At 36.8% G+C, this 17,976-nt stretch overlaps 1 protein-coding gene across 2 annotated transcripts in view; it reads right to left on the bottom strand.

Moving 5' to 3' along the window:
* Positions 1–665: 665 nt before the first annotated feature.
* Positions 666–17,976, bottom strand: part of LOC306844845 (E3 ubiquitin-protein ligase RAD18-like) — a 35,432-nt gene continuing 18,121 nt past the window's right edge. The window contains exons 11-12 of one of the 2 annotated variants that reach the window (XM_079377257.1): positions 15,366–15,504; positions 666–2,544 (exon numbers count right to left, since the gene is read on the bottom strand). In XM_079377257.1, coding sequence (XP_079233383.1) covers positions 2,532–2,544; positions 15,366–15,504 — 152 coding nt within the window. In that variant the 3' untranslated portion in view covers positions 666–2,531. The remainder of the gene's footprint in view (positions 2,545–15,365; positions 15,505–17,976) is intronic. The other variant, XM_079377256.1, reaches the window with a different exon arrangement.

Raw genomic sequence — 17,976 nt, 5'->3', positions numbered from 1 at the left:
AGAAAACCGTATATCAGAAGTTTAAGCTGGATTAAACGCATGATTTCAGCACGATAGACATGATAATCAAAACCATGCAGATGTTTTTTAGCAGAGTATCCGAGGTATTATCTGCAAAGGCACAGCCCTATTCTGGAAACGGGGCAGGAAGCAGCAGCTCATTTGCATTTAAAGAGACATGCACGAAAAGAGCCTGTTTCTGCTTCCACTCAAAATTGACATTTTCAAAATGATATAATAAATGATATGTGGGGTATTTTGAGCTGAAACCTCACAGACACATTCTGGGGACACCTGAGGCTTATATTATTTATTGTAAAATGGGGCATAATGTGTCTCATTTAAACAAAACAAGAAAAATTTACACATTTTCATCCTGATCAAAAGTTTTCACCCCCAGATCTTAATGCTTTATGTTTTGCATCTGTTTTCTTCTCGCAAATGTTTGAACCTTTTAGTTGCGTACAATTCCTTCAATTGTTGTCATTGTAAAAAGATGGATCTCAAAATCATAGTCACTGTTGGAAAGACTTCAAATATGCAAAAGATGCTGGAAAACCAAAGAATTAGCAGAACCTGGAAGATTTTTCTGAAAAACAGGAAAAAAGTGCTCATGAACAACCACCAGAGGAAGAAGAGGAGATAAAGGTAGTGAAACAATATTAAGAATCGCACATTTGTAAACTCTTTTATAAATTCAGCTATTATTTTGTCTTGCGGACTACACGTAAACATATTTTATACATTTGTGAACACAATAAGCAATTGTGAAGAAGCAGTCAGCCTGTCATACGTCACTTTTGTATTTGCATTCTGTTTTCAATTACCTTATCGACCGCACACACAACCGCTCTTTATTACCTACAATCCCTTCTCCTCCATGTTGTTTTTCCTTAGGAGTAGATTGAATTATCTTGCCCCTACAGTGCACATTCAAACAAACACAAAATCAATTTAAAAGCAGCTTATGGTGAACACTTGACCAATGAATGACAGGCAAATTCAACATGTCACAACTGCCGTCCCCTAGAAAAGGAGAGGGGGTTACAACACTGTATATTATGTAGGTAGAGAATCACTCTCAGAAATGCGGTAAGAAATATGTCAAGTACAAGAGTGTAAGTTCAAAAGAAATGCACAAGAAATCAACTAGCAGAATGAACGAATAAGGGCCTTGAACTGCTACATCTGCAGTGAGTCACTGTTACTGTTTTCCTTTTACATAAATGTGTGTCCAATGCAAATAATTTTTGCTAATTCCATTAAAGGGTTGCAAATGGTGCAGAGTTTTTTTCCAGTCTCCTAAGCCTCTCACATTTACACCGCTTGAAATGTCATTTACTGACATTTATTTAAATGTTTTTATAGCCAGTGGTGGGCTTTCTTTGTTCTTAAATATTTTTGCAAGAGCATATAGAGGTGAAAGAAAGTAGTGATTAAGTATTTGCAGTCATCAGTAACAAAGTTGTACATAAACACTATGGTATTGAGCCTTGCCATAGGAACAAAAACATTTGAGACTAGGGATGTGGGCAGCATTGAGAAGTAGTTTAGCATTTCTTCAAGGACGTGAAAGCAGCATTATTTAAATTGCTGTTTACATATACACAACATTAACATGTACAAATGTTTTATTCTAAAACTTGAAAAAAAAAAACCTGTAGAATTTGCAGCTTTACAAATTTTATTAGCAATGTTTCAGTCATTTGGCTTTCCTCATGCCTTCTATTTTCCATTTAAAATAAAAAATTTATATCAAAATAATATAATGTTAATTTTCTTACACACAATCTTACACATCATCATACATTTTACTGTACTGAAGACTGGTCTGTGATTTTTTTTTAAACTCTTGAACATGAAGTGCAGCTTTAGCTTTGACAATCCACCGAAAGAATGCTTTTAGTCATGTATTCATTAAGATAATTGTGTACAGTGGATCTCTGATACAAAAAATATGTGACAGGACTTACATGCAAGGATTGTTTACAAGGCATGTGCATGCTTGAGTTCGTTTATCTGCTTGGATGAGCATCAGAAATCTTGAGCACAGGAAGCCCTCACTATTTATTACTCTTGACAGCACAATTGGGAACAGTTCAAAAGCAGGAGGTAAGAAGCATTTCATAACACTGAATACATAATAGCAGAGTCAAGGTTTTAGAGCCTGTTAGTCCTTGCTGGGAGATGCCGTTACTACAAACTAATCACAAACATGTTTTTTTTTTTTTTTAAACAGGAAAAAAATTGACCAATCTCCTTCCTTTAATGCCACGGGATAGTTGCCAGTGAAGGATCATGGACTGTGATCTCCTGATGTTCATTTCTTCCAACTCCAATGTAATTAGTCACTCACATGCAAAGATGGCAGATTTCAAACCACATACTTCTGCTCAGAAAAAACTCAAAACTTATACTCTTGTTACATAATGAACTGGGGGTGTCTCTTCACAGGGTCTTCAAACACCTTCCTTATGGGAATGGAGACTTCTCTCTGTAACAGGCTGCTCTGGACTTCTGGAGAGGAGAACTCACTCGCCGTGTCTAGAGAGAGAATTTCACATTGAAATTGGTCCATTTGGCACTACAGCAAAGTACAGGTTAAATCGAGCATAAAGAGATAATCAAATTAAAACGAGGTACTGATCTCTCTCCTGAATGGACTTTTACTGCATAATCATTATAAAGAATAATGCAGAGTGTAAAAACTCTTTTACACATTAAGTTGCATGTCATGACACATTACACAAACTGCATCCATATTTTCCCTTATGGAAGCCTTTTTATTATAATTTTTAAAACAGACACATGTAAGGAAAAACAACAGCACTAAGACTAATGATGATTAAATAACTAAATTCATTATTTGAGCAGCAGCATGGTATCCACAGAGATGGTGAAGCCTGCAAAAAAAAAAAAAAAAAATGCAATAGACTAAAGCCATTTCCTCTCCGGATCTCACACTCAGACAATCATTCACTGAGCCCCTCGTTAATTTAGCCAGTTTGTCTTCAATTTGCGTTTGAGTTCTTGTTTTGCTGTGAAGCGTTACAGCGTGAATGCACATATAAAATACAACACCCACGCTACAACTTTGTATTTCTTTCTAAAATCAGTCAGACGTGTCTCTCCATTTCTCTGTCTGCTTGACTGCTTGAAATTATTCTGCTAAAGAAAATTAACACCATGAGTAACTCTTTACCAACTCTTTGCAGTTAAATATGTCTAAAATTTTAGAACACATTTTGTACACAACCCTGATAACAAAAGTAACTGTAAAATGCAGATACTAACGCTTATTTGGACTCTATGACATGGCAGAAAAGGGAATAATATTACATTTCCAATTTTTACACAAACTGTAGTGTTGACTGCATTCATTAAGCTCAGTAATGTTAAGTAAAGAAGAAAAAAAAACATTAAAACCTTAACTCTAAAAATATTCTTTTGGTTTTACATGCATGGGATGCTTGGCAAGTGTTAATTCACATCACTGACTGCTGTTGCCGTAGGGCCTAACAAATGCCCTTTCACAAACAAAATCATGGATGAAGTCCAATTTCACAGTGTGACCAGTATTTCTAAGGACTGTAATTCCTCTGCATTTCAAGGACATGCTTTTATATTTAAGAGGGACTCGTCTGCATTCGTTTTCACGTTGGTATGTGCAGTGTCTCAGTTACTGGAAATGCAGTTTCTTTGCCCATTTCTCTTTGTCCTTTCTGGTTAGTAATCATGCCTTGTCTGCACAATATCCTATTATTTTCCATAAGATCAGATCATCTTAGATAACACACTTTGAAAACTTCGAAACAATACACTTTTTCTTTTTTTTCCTATAACAGAACAAAGTCATTTTGAGGGGCACTTTAGAACTAAAATCCAAATGTGGAGTAAAAGTGAAAACCAAAACATACTTGAATCCACACTGTTATCCAAACAGAATTTCATCCTTTAGCCAGAAAATATTTAATGCTGAAACTAGTTCAAAGTGAAATACAAACAATGTGTAACAAATGCTATCACAAAAAAAATAAATAAAAATCAACTATATTCAACAGGGATCTGCAGCGACATTGCAAGGGGGGCCCATCTATTATCGCTTTATTTGAACACTTTTTTTGGAGAAAAAACAAAAAAAGTATACAAGTGTATAATATAAATTCTCATTTTAACAACTGTGAAATTTAAGCAAAGTAATACGAAAATAATTAAATTATTTAAATCAATGTGTTATTGGCCTTGTGGCCTTTACGAAGGATTATGCATGCTGCATTATAAAGATTTAAAAAGGTAGTCAAATGTAGGAGCTGATAGCCATGTGGCCACTTGATCAGAGTTTGCATCCCTGCTCCACTTCCCCTACTACTCAACATACTCAAATATATAACCTAAATGATAAATTGGAATGGGTGCAAAGGTGAGGCAATCATCCAGAGATGATGGATACTGACTGAATTCAAACTGTGAAAGAGATGTCTTTTCTGGCAGATCACCCAGTGCTTAATGACAGATGAAGCAAACATCTCACGACCACGGGCTTCTGTAAGGCTCTAAGAGGCCTGAAACAGATGTTTTCGTTATGCTAGCTAAAGGCGCCATAAGGCAGCCCCCAGGATAAGCTTAACAAATCAGCAGAGAACGCTGAAAATGCATTGGTTCCTTTGCAGGTTCTGGCTTATGACTCTGGATTACTAGCAAGACATTTGCAACGGCTTATCCAAATATCCAATGATCCTAATATCTTCCAGATCAGCTCCTAACAAATGGAACAAATTGATTCGCCTCATCTGAAATGGAGGAGCTTTAAGATGGCTTCATAGCTTGAATACAATCCAATGCATGACAAAGACCTTCACTGTCAAAAGGAACTGCAAATATGGACAGATTTCATATCAGTGTACATATATAAATAGCACAGCCACTGCTCTCCAGATAGGTATTACTCTGTAAGGGACGGAATAGTGCATAAAAAGTAATGAGAATGAATGCGGCATATGTCCACATTGAAGATTACAAAGTGTAATGTTGGTTTTAAGAGAATGATGTGAAAACTGATGGTACAAGGTCACATTGTACAAAATCATTTAGGTGTGCTTTACATGTCGAGATCTAAAGTGCAGGCAAGTTAATATATGTGAATTAAAATGTTTATTTATTGCTATGATGGCAAAGTCTTTACAGTAGCTTTTGATCAATTTAATGCATCTTGCAGAATAAAAAGTAAAACAAAAATAAAAAAACCTTGAGTGAATGTTATGGAAGCCCGTTTCTACCACTGAATAGAAAAAAAAAAAAAAAAAAAAAATGTAATTGCGAGTTTATCTCTCACAATTCTGACTTCATGACCAGCAATTGTGAGTTTATATCATATAATTCTTAGGGGGAAAAAAGTTAGAATTGCATGTTTATAGCTCACAATTCTGACTTTATTTGTGACAAAAAGTACCAATTACCATTTTTTTTTTTTTTTTTATTTAATGGTGGAAACGGGCTTCCATAGATGGTGCCAATACCTGATTATGTAACTAAATGCATATTATTTAATTGGCTCAGCTGCACGTTGAGAGGAGAATGTGTGTGGGATTTGGTGCTACTCAAATAAACCAGCACTGTTTTCCTTCCACATGCTTCCTCCCTTCTTTATGCCTTTGAAGAGATTTATTGTAACAATTAAGCAGGAGCTGAAGGCCTGCAGATAAGCCTTCCAAGAGCCATAGAAGAATATTTTATTCATTGCAAATATTTGATCCATATGCTTAATGAGGAAAACACAAACAAATCAGCCCGTTCAGTCCCCTGGTTCATAAATTACACAGAGCGCTGGAGAAACAGTGAGTGACACTGAGCGCTTGCTTATGGCTCCCAAAGCAGCCAGTTCAAAAGGAGAACGAATGACATCGCCTGGGACACAAAGGCAGCCGTATGTCTTGAAGGTTTAACCAAACAGAGATTGAGTGGAGGGATTTCATTAACAATGAGGAGGGCGTTAAAAGGCTGATCTATTCTGGAAATGCATAAAATCTTTGAACATTCCTGTGTTTGGGAACAGGCTGTAAGAAACCGCTATGAGATAACATTTCACTTCTAAGAGAAAAAATGAAACGACTGAGACCTTGATGAGCAAGTCTTTCATACTAGCTTCAAAGTTTAAGCTAGATTCTTACATTTTGAAGGAACGAAAAATAGGTTCTTTATTGTAAGGATATGCTACAGGTTATAGTTTATAAATTCTGACTAAGGATCATTAGTTACATAGATATATATTAGCTAATTATTAAATAATTATGACATTTCCCATTTGTATCAGTGTCAAAATCTACCTTAAAACTCTGAGAAATTTTCTGTCGTCAAATATTTTCGGTAAACAGCAAGTAAATTAAATGCATTCAATTTTCAAAAACCTGCATAGGTCAACTGCTTATTCGGCCCAAATCTGAAAACAGTATGTCGAAGGTGCCCAAATCACATATTATTTACAGATGATTTCCTAAGCATGCATTTTGGAATAATATTGGCCAAAAATCCTTCAAATAAATCTAATCTGACTGGTTTGAACGGTTCTCAGATGACATTTTATGAACAATTTTATTATCACCAGTGCAATACATATTTTTGGTACTTAGTAGAAGTATGTGAAGTATGGGTTTCAGCCCTGGACTACTTCAGTAAGATGACAGAGTGGTGAGAATTCACTTCACCAATAAGATGACAGTTCTGTTCTGGCTAAGAGAGAAAAGTTTCTGAAAGAGACTCCGGGACATTAATCAAGCAACATTTCTGCTATTGCTTATGTTAGGCACTGATCAGATAGATATCAGTCCAAACGTCTGTGACATGCGTGGTTGAAATGAGAGTTATTTTTTAATGTTACTGGAACAGCTATACAGTATTTGTCTACACTCAGTACAAAGACAAGCCAAAGTGTTAATGTGTTCATTTAACTATGACTAGATATGTAAAATGGACATACTGCATACAATTAACTTTTCTAAAGTACCTCATCTCAACCAAAATAGGGCAAACCTCATGATTATGAAAGAGAACATCAGATAAAAGCCTTTCAAATGTTCTTGTTCCCTGTAAGCAAGTGTTTTTTTTATGCATGTTGATAAGCTTCACAACCAGTATGATCTCCAGTACAAATTTAATATTTATCAAACTTAACTTATGTATAATTGGATTTTAAATAGAAAGGTTGCTTGTTAAATGTCCTCCATTTCCTTCATTAAAAAATAAATAAATAAAAATCAAAACCTGACAACTACAGTACAAAGTTCTGACAGCATCTCTCACGATAACCAACGCATGTGGTCAGATGTTGGTTAAATTCCAGTACAAAAGTCTGCTAAGCCTTTGTAAATGATATTCATAAGAAAACTGGATTTAAAGACAAACTCAAGATTTTTTTTTATTTGTCACATACACAATCATACAGAGTATAACCAGCAGTGAAATGTAGGTATGATTTACTGACATTTCATTAGGTGATGTCTACATGGATTAATGCTAATAGAGATTCTTTAAATCCAAGGGGACTGGTTTCAATAATTAGGCTGAAGAATTTCTTTCAACAGTGAACAGTTTCTTTCAACAGATTTTTTTTTTCATCTCATCATGACAACAGAGTCTTAATATCACATCTGGCATAATACTATCCCACAAGTACAATTTTCCATACCACATTTATAAAGCCATACCACATTTATAAAGTTTGAGGTGAATCCTCAAGGCGGGATGTAGGGTAACAGGTGGGAATATCTTGTCTCTAGACAAAAACTGAACTGGAAAGAGCAGCTACTGCCTGAGAGTCTTATCCCCCAGTGAGTGGCTCATAGCGGGGGGCACTACTCTATCAAAGAAGAGCAATCCCTCGCTGAAAGAAGGCCTTACGCACTCCAGATGTGCTGGAACTACAGGGATACAACCCATGCCAACAACAACTCGCTAGACTCTAAGCCTTCATTAGATGACTTTGGATGCAGGGATTTTTGCGGGACAACATCCTGTCAAAGAATAGACCGCGTGTTTATTGCTGAAAGTAGCAAAAAAATTTACATGGGAAAATCAGCACTGGATAACAGAAAAGCCTACAACTACAGCCAGTGCAGAACATTCATCAAGAACATGAGACATGATATGTCTATTGATATTGTCTATTAACCAATGTTGCATTACAGCTATACTGTAAATTCTACGAATGATTACATTTAAAATAATTTTCCTTGTATATTTTATTATTTCTGTGATGGCAAACGGAATGCACAGCAGCCATTACTTCAGCCTTCAATTTCATATGATCCAGCAGAGTTCACTATAATGTGTGACCCTGAGCACAAAATCAGTCATAAGGGTCAATTTTTCAAAATTGAGATTTATACATCATATGAAAGCTGAATAAGTAATCTACTGATTATTTTGACAAGTTAGCAATCTGATAGCTGACCTAAGTGAAAAGCAGGCCTTAGTATGACTACATTTATATATATTAAGCTAATGATGAGACAATAATAACTGGTTTGAATAAAGTATCAAAAACCAAGTAATCACAGGGTTTTAATGAACAACACTGTTAAAATACATAAAGTAATATGCCTATACTACATATGAGCATAACCAACTTAACTACATTAAGTATTATAAGTTTATAACAAATACGTGCAGAGGGAGCCGGAGGCCTGGTGATTCAGTTTCACTTTACAGCGTGATTCAATGACGTTTAAATCCATATAATTTCAATATTTGGTCACATGCAAACTCAGAGAGAGGGTTTGAACTTTTATTATGAAATCACGATGTACAACAAATCGGATATAGAAATATGTTGATGTATTTCCCTGTGCTGGCATGGGTTTCTAAAATATTTACTTTATACATCTAGTGAGATAACGCGCACTGTTTTCCCAGATGAACAAACTCACAGCATATGCAAAGGAAGAGTTTGTGGACCGAGCTGCTGAGATGGAGACGTGCTTCACTCTTGTAAATGACAACAGTACAACACAAAGCGCGTCAGAATTTATACACGTTCAAATGAAACCCAAATAAACAACACATGCAATAAAAGACCGAACAATATAATGCAAGCACCATCAAAGGTTTTACACAAACTCAACTTTATACTGATATCGCGAGATCGCGGGTGGGCAGGGTAGCCAGGTGAAGTGCTCTGAATTTAGATGCGCTGCATCGTTAATTTAGCGAGAAAAGATTGTTTTTGTTGAAAACTAAAATGAACACCAATTTCATATACTGCCTTTTAAACAGTCAAGTACTTTTCAAGTACCTTTTCATAAATATGGCTGTTTTCAAGGGTTTTCCTGGATTTAAATTTCAAAAAGTCAAATTCAAGCACTTAAAGCACCTTGTACGAACCCTGTTAGAATAGAACAATATTTGGCCTGGATACAACTATTTGAAAATCTGAAATCTGAGGGTGCAAAAAAAAAAAAAAAAAAAAAAAAAAAATCCAAATATTGAGAGAATCACATGATCACATGACACTTTCATGAGCCAAGTCGCATATTAGCTGAGCTCCTTGTATATTACCGTCTTTTACGGTTGAGTCTTTTTTTTTTACATTTGGGGTAGTTTTTTCGTTTGTCATTGGTCTGGAGATGTCACACAGTCGGAAACTCGCTTATCTTTCACCATTATCCTCACCAATTAAGAAGAAAAAACAACAGCCGTGGCGAGCTGAGCCGTTGACAATATGGCGATCACTATAAAGCGATCTGAGGAAATTTTGAAGGCTGAATTAGCAGCAATGCGTACCGAATTCACCTCTCACATGACTACAATCCAGAATATATGCTCTAAAGTTGAGTTTTTAATTGGGGAACCGAGAGAGCAGAAAAAAGTGATAGGAGAACACACTGGCCATCTGGATGCCCTCGAGCAGCAGGTGACTGATTTACAAGACCGCAGCAGACACAGTAATCTCTGCCAGCTGGGACTACCTGAAGGCACGATCAGCTTTCTGAAACGGTCACTACCGATCTGGATCACATCACTTGTGGGCAGAGGGGAATTTTGATAATACAGAGTGACTTGACTTCTGATTTACTGATCTAGAACTTCATGTATCAATCAGCTACTGGCAGTTCTTCATGTAAGCTAAGAAACTTGGTATCACTAATGTACAGTTTTCGATGCAATTATTAATGATTGCTTCCTCATTATGGAAAATATACATACATATTTTTTTAACCCCACTTTATCAATCGTGTGAATTTGAAGTTATTCTGTTCTCTTATAGGGCTAATGGCGGTTTTATAAAGAATTGTACAGGCTGTCATGTTAATGTCACTGATTAAGACAGGGGAGGGCGGCAGCCTGGGGTTTTTACCCCAGTCTGTAAAAGTTTTATGGGGTGTGTTTTTTTGTGTTAATGGGTTTTTAAAGGCAGACTTGAGCTGATTCATTTGCAGTGGTATTACTTTCTCTCATTTGTTCACTTATTTGTTTGATAGTAATGACTGAAATTAAAATAATAAGTTGTAATGTCAATGGTTTAAATGGCCCTCATAAACGTACAAGTTTTTTTTTTTTTTTTTTTTACAACTACTACGATGAAAAAAGGTTGACATTGCTTGTTCATAGATGCAATAATAAATATTAGGAGGTGGTCTCTTTCGCTGCAAATGACAATAAAACTAAAAGGTGTTTTGATAACTATTTGAAGAAAGGTAAATATTTCCATTTTAGACAGAAATGGTGATAATGCTGACAGAATTGCCTGTACATCCCTTGTGAAAAGTAATTCTCCCCGATCCTAACTGATAATTCTGTTGTTTCTGCTTCAGTTGTTTGCTCCGTTCTCCTCGTACAATCATGCAGACCATTGTCCATAACAACTATCTGGTCTAAGGATATCAGTGATGACTTACGAACTTTGTTTTCTAATCGGATTTGGGAGACAATCACATCATCCTCGAAGAGCCCAGATCATCGGAAGATCCATTTGAAATTTCTGCATTGACTTTATCTGTCCCCTTTGGGGCGCTTCGGTTTGCATGTATCGGCTTCCCCTTATGCCACTTTATCTATTTCTTTATTTTTCTACAATGTCCTCATTTGTATATCTGTATAGTTGTATGTACATATGTTTAAACTGTATTCATCTGTATTTGAACATCTACTGTCAGTGTTTAATGTTAACTGTATGCACCAAGGGTCTGAGAGTAACGCAATTTCAATTCTCGGCATGTATGTGCTGTACATGTGGAAGAATTGACAATAAAGCAGACTTGACTTGATACATAATGGTTATTAATTGCAATCTTTATAAAGATGAGTTTAATTGCCACCTCTAGCAGCTTTAATATTAAAGCTTTGAAGATTCAAGGACTGAATTGAGCTGTTTAGCAACACTGAAGGACCCAGATGATTTAGAGGACGAGAGAAAACAAGAAAAAGAGAAGAAGCCACATGTATTAAAGACACATAATACAAAACCACAACAAGGCAGCCAAACGCATCTGTTTCTGCCCTGAATAAGAACGGGATGTAATACATTCTGTCACTGTTTAAACTAAAGTTTGTTTTAAATTCAGGGATCAAGCAGAGACAGAAGAGCTAAGATTAAGCTGCACGAAATTTACAAGAGGGAAAAAAGACAGGACAGAAACGGATCAAATACAAACTCCTGTATGAAAAAAAGAGATACAATTTCTTGCTTCCACAGATTCACTGCTCTTATCAAAGCAAGAGAAGGGACCAAGTCAAATACCAAAAATTCTGAAACTCCTTTGTTTTGTAACTTTTCACTGAAACTGCTGTTTATAACATGATTATTAAACAGCAAGATTATTCAATTGCAAAACAGAAATATGTTTGGTTCATTGTATGTACCAGGAGCCACACAGCTCCTCTTATAACATATAAAGACCACAGAAATGGTAAAGTGGCATTTTCCTGCTGATTCACAGGACACGCAGAGGTCATGTTACCACTGAAACTTCAAGGGAGAAGAACTTCAAAACCTCTTCGTACCTCCAGCATTCTGATTGGCTCTACACCTGGGAATCACCTCAATGTCACGGTTCAACAAAAGCACTCAAATACATAACTTCTGGGTGAATAAACGCCACAAAGCAGATCAAATCAACCTATGAAGCTGGGATTTCAGACTTTCCTTGACAATAATCAGAAACGAAACAACCAAAAACTTTTTAAACAAAAAAAGAAATATACACACTCTTATCCTATCCTAAATTATTTTATGAGTAAGACTTCATCTGTAAGATTTAACAAACTGGGAGAGAAGTTGAAAAGAGTACAGAACAGAGGACATGCCCTAGAATAGTGCTCTAGGTGTAAAAAAATCATAAATCTAATTTTTACTACAAAAACTCAAAATGTCAGCATGCAAAGTTCCGTATCTTGAAAAATATCAAGCATATGCGGTTCATGGTCTGCAATATTTTAATAAGCATATACAAACTAATCCCTAGAAAACAACAATCATCCATGCGAATAAGTTTCTAGTATCAGTTAATTACCCAGAGTACCAAAGCAGAACACCAACCATCCCAAGACTCCAGTATGAGCCTGTAATAGATCTTATCAGCTCTGATTTGTGTCCTTACACTAGTGGAGCTGCCAACATTGGGGGTTTAATGCTTTGCTAAAATTTACCTTAATCTTCAAACTCTTTTGACAGTGAATCACAACATCAAGATGTACAGTAATGCGCAACAAATCTAATTTTTTTTTAATCAACTAGTCAGACCTCAATCAGGCACTAGCTGGAAAAACAGTAAGATGACACATATATACATACATATACACACATAAATGTATAGATTTGTCTGGCAAGCCAACGAATACGGCGCAAATGAAAATGCATATCTCATTATCATTCACCTTGTTAAAACGGTCCACCCACTTTCTAAAGACACAACGAGGAACATGTTACTGGAGGCCTTCTACAAATTAATAAAACAAATACATCAAATTATAGTGCCCCTGAGCCAAGCAGGCCTGTGCACATAACATCTTATCACATTAATCTACAAATCCTTACAAAGGCCGCCATGTAGAGCCAAGCAATGAGGGCGACACTTGAGAAAGTAAAGTAGTGAGTACGTGACTCATTTTTCAGTTCAACAATGGCAAAGATTATTCAAGTTCATTCGTAAACACAAAGGTTACATATTTGCAATTCCCTAAATGACTTTCTTCAGTCTCAAGATGAACGTGACCGGGCATGAATATTCTTATGAAATCTGGTTAAAAGTTATTAGCTCATAGTCTATATTTTCCGTCAACAAAAACACACTGATAATGAAAAGACCCCGTTTGATGAACTTCATCACACATTCTACACATCATTTTCACCTAAAACTAAATTCCACAGTCTTGCATTATGATTAATAACATGACTCTTGGTGACAGCTCTCAGGAGAATTTAATACTGGCATCAAAACAAAATACAAATCTGGACCAAAATATAACACCATTAAAAATGGATGTGTAAAACAAATATTACGGCCAGGGTATTGTTTTGCAACGCACAGCAGCTGCTCACATACAAAGTGTAAAAAGCATTTTGAGGGACACAAAGGACGACATTTCAAAATGCTTACTTAATGGCCATTGAAACCACTGAAGGAACTTGGCTTGTTATTTATGTAAGGACAGTCGATTGTAAGTAAATGTAAAAAAGTGAGGCACAATAAACGTTGGAAAAAATATGTAAAACTGTCTCTGATGGTTGAGGTTTCTTCTTGTCCATGTTTATGTTTATCGGTGGCATCACTATTTTAAGTGGATTCAGAAATGGTACATTTCAGGATCAGATATACTAAGGGTGCTACTGGCAGCCTTGATAGCATCTAAAAACCATTTTCAAGGTAATGCCAAATTAATTTGCCTCAAAAAGGCTTTATTTAAATTCTGAAATGCGCCACAGCTAGGCTCCAAATTGCATGACCAATTTATAACTGGACCACAGCCACTTATTACATTAAAGCTTTCATAGAGTAAGTACTTATTTTCAATACTTTATGATTTCATCCCCTGAATTTTCAATGCATTTAATACATACAGTATATGTATTTGATTGATGGCATAGCCCTTTATGCTGCTAATTTTATTGTGAGCTCAAATAATTTTTTTGTCTTTGACAGAAGCCGTTTTCAAAAAAGCAAAGCTAATGCAATGAACCCAACAATAGAAACAAAATGACTGAATAGAACCTAATGAGAAAAACAATAAGGAGCTCTCAATCACCTAAATATCAAAGTATGTGAAAGCCTGCGAGATAATGAAATATTCTTCGAATCTGTTTCCTCAATGACTGACAGGTTCCTTTCAGCCAAAGTTAACATCCCACACTTTGACCTTAACGGCTCACAGGATGATTGCGGAGCACAAGACCTGTCAATATTGCTTTAAAAACAGCAGGAAATTGGCTCATCTGCTCTGACAGAGGAAGTGAGCCAATGAAAAACTGTGCAAGACAGTCAGGAACAGAGCATTGAGGGGAACTGGAAATGATTTACAATGTTTCCACACCTGAACGTGTTCTCAATCATAGGATTCCAATAACAGAGATATTTAATACTAGAGATGGACGTATGCAGTATTTGAAGTGGACTAGAGAAAGAAAGTCAGGGAGGAACATTGCCCTCAGGTTAGGGTTTTGAAAGCGTTTGTGGTCGAACGGTATTCATTTCATCACATAATCCAAGAAAAGTAAAAGCAAGTCCAAGGATCTATTCAATGTTTTGTGGCTAAATGAAAAGCATACTTGTTATCAAGGCTACATTTAGACATACACCTAATGGATTCTAAGTATAACAAAAAGAAATATGAAAAGACAGCATCTTGCAAGCATCTTGACTATTTAAAAAAAATAAAATAAAGAAATTCTTAAATTAAACTTCTCAGACATAACTTGCCCTGAATAATAAATACTGTGTTATGATGAATGACTATCTATGCTGACAGATCTTTCCCACAAAATCTCTCCACATGAAAGTTAATTAGCAAACACATGATTTCAAAGTGCATGCATTTACAAAATGTTTTAAAGTCGGGGTACAGTGAATGTCCTAAATGCAGATTTACATGTCAGGGACTGTTTCTTGTTAAAGAATTTTGCTTATAAAACATTTTAATAAAAATTTGTGCGCAAAAAAAACCCAAATAATTTTTTTGCCCATGCAAATGTAAAGTGTTTACTACCGTTTAGTTACTAATATTCTTCAAAAATATCCTCTTTTGTGTTCTGCAGGAGAATGTCATACAGGTTTGTAATTGACAGAATTTTCCATTTGGGTGAACTCTCTCTAAGTATCGACCACCTAAAATTATTCCAAATACAAGGATGGAAATGGTTTGCTTTCAAACAAAAGTACCTGCTGACTGACACTTCACTGATTGTAGGGCTTGATGATCTTGATGGAAGCTCAATTACTCCATCCATCTCTTCACTCTTTACTTTCAGCATGCCAGAAACGAGAGGCTGGGGAGTGTTCTGAATGCTGTTTGGTGAACCTATTACATGGAAAGACATGGAAGAAAGAAAAATACAGTTAGGAATACACCACCAGAATACAATCTTGTGGAAAGACCCCTTGACAATTTTTTTTTCTTTCTATTTTTTTTTGCTAATATTTTCTTGTATATTTTAGATGCATTGAGGGCATAAAATAAAAATGGGTCTTGGCGAGTTAAAAAAAACATTACCATTTGGCTGGTATTTTGTTTTTCAAAAAATACAACATAGCATGTCACATCAAGAGTCATGCTAACACCAACTATGCTACACACACTGAACAAAATTATAAAGCAACACTTTTGTTTTTGCCCCCATTTTTCATGAACTGAACTCAAATATCTAAGAATTTTTCTATGTACACAAAAGACCTATTTCTCTCAAATATTGTTCACAAATCTGTCTAAATCTGTGTTAGTGAGCACTTCTTTGCCGAGATAATCCATCCACCTCACAGGTGTGGCATATCAAGATGCTGATTAGACAGCATGATTATTGCACAGGTGTGCCTTAGACTGGCCACAATAAAAGGCCACTCTAAAATGTGCAGTTTTACTCTATTGGGGGGTGCAAAAACCTGTCAGTATCTGGTGTGACCACCATTTTCCTCATGCAGTGCAACACATCTCCTTCGCATAGAGTTGATCAGGTTGTCAGCTTCTCTTCAATGGCTGTGCGAAGTTGCTGGATATTGGCAGGTAATGGAACACGCTGTCGTATACACCGATCCAGAGCATCACAAACATGCTCAATGGGTGACATGTCCGGTGAGTACGCTGGCCATGCAAGAACTGGGATGATTTCAGCTTCCAGGGATTCTGTACAGTTCCTTGCAACATGGGGCCGTGCATTATCATGCTGCAACATGAGGTGATGGTCATGGATGAATGGCACAACAATGGGCCTCAGGATCTCGTCACAGTATCTCTGTGCATTCAAAATGCCATCAATAAAATGCACCTGTGTTCGTTGTCCATAACATACGCCTGCCCATACCATAACTCCACCGCCACCATGGGCCATTCGATCCACAATGCTGACATCAGCAAACCGCTGACCCACACGACGCCATACAAGCTGTCTGCCATCTGCACTGTACAGTGAAAACCGGGATTCATCAGTGAAGAGAACACCTCTCCAAAGTGCCAGATGCCATCGAATGTGAGCATTTGCCCACTCAAGTCGGTTACGATGACGAACCGCAGTCAGGTCGAGACCCAGATGAAGACGACGAGCATGCAGATGAGCTTCCCTGAGACAGTTTGTGCAGAAATTCTTTGGTTATGCAAACCGAGTGTTGCAGCAGCTGTCCGGGGGGCTGGTCTCAGACGATCTAGGAGGTGAAGATGCTGGATGTGGAGGTCCTGGGCTGGTGTGGTTACACGTGGTCTGCGGTTCTGAGGACGGTTGGATGTACTGCCAAATTCTCTGAAATGCCTTTGAAACGGCTTATGGTAGAGAAATTAACATTCAATTCACAGGCAACAGCTCCGGTGGACATTCCTGCAGTCAGCATGCCAATTGCATGCTCCCTCAAAATTTGCGACATCTGTGGCATTGTGCTGTGTGATAAAACTGCATATTTTAGAGTGGTCTTTTATTGTGGCCAGCCTAAGGCACACCTGTGCAATAATCATGCTGTCTAATCAGCATCTTGATATGCCACACCTGTGAGGTGGATGCATGTGTTAATTAAAGCCTTGTTAATTAAATAATTCAAGCGATTAAAAAGCATTTTTGCGTTAAAGACAACACGATTTAGTTGTACTCGCTTGCAGTGTTCTGTTCTGTGTGAACAGCGCGCGCAGACAGCCGCGTTTCTAACACGCGCGAGCGGCCTGAACGGGCAAATACATACTAAAGTATGTCAAAATACCCATCTTGGTAAGCAACTTTGTAGCTTTAACAATGATTAGTCTAATTTATACACTGGAGTACAGATGCACCGATCGACCGGACACATTTTGTTTTATTTCAGACCATCTCTGTCCTGTGCTTGCACACAAATTGCACTGCAATCATTTTCCAAATGCCATTTGTGTGGAAATGTTACGTTATTATTATAATTAGTCTGTAAACGGCCGTTAACAAAGGCCAGGGACGCTGGAGACGACCGCAAAGAGGAAACAAATACTGTAGCAGTCAGATCAAGATCACTGTTCACGATGCGTGAAATATAGGAAGAAAATCTAAATATTGAATTTTATATTAATATTTCTGAGGGCAACTGGCTGTTTTTAGAAATGGCGTTCCCTTTTAATTTTGTCTCCGTATAATGCATTTAAATTAATGTTAATATGTGCAGTGCTTCTCTGTTTGCAGTGGTAACCAAGGAGTTGTTGTATAAGCGCCACCTGCTGGCAGAGAGTGAAATCGCGTCTCATTCAGCCCACCTGCTGTTTCTGAGTCATGCATGCAGATGTTTTATGTGGCATAATTTCACAAAGCTAAAGTCAGGTCATTCTGTTTTT

Source organism: Barbus barbus (assembly GCF_936440315.1).
Source record: "Barbus barbus genome assembly, chromosome: 25".
NCBI lineage: Eukaryota > Metazoa > Chordata > Actinopteri > Cypriniformes > Cyprinidae > Barbus > Barbus barbus.
Note: the sequence above shows the minus strand (reverse complement) of the source record. Positions and strands in the feature narration are given on the sequence as shown.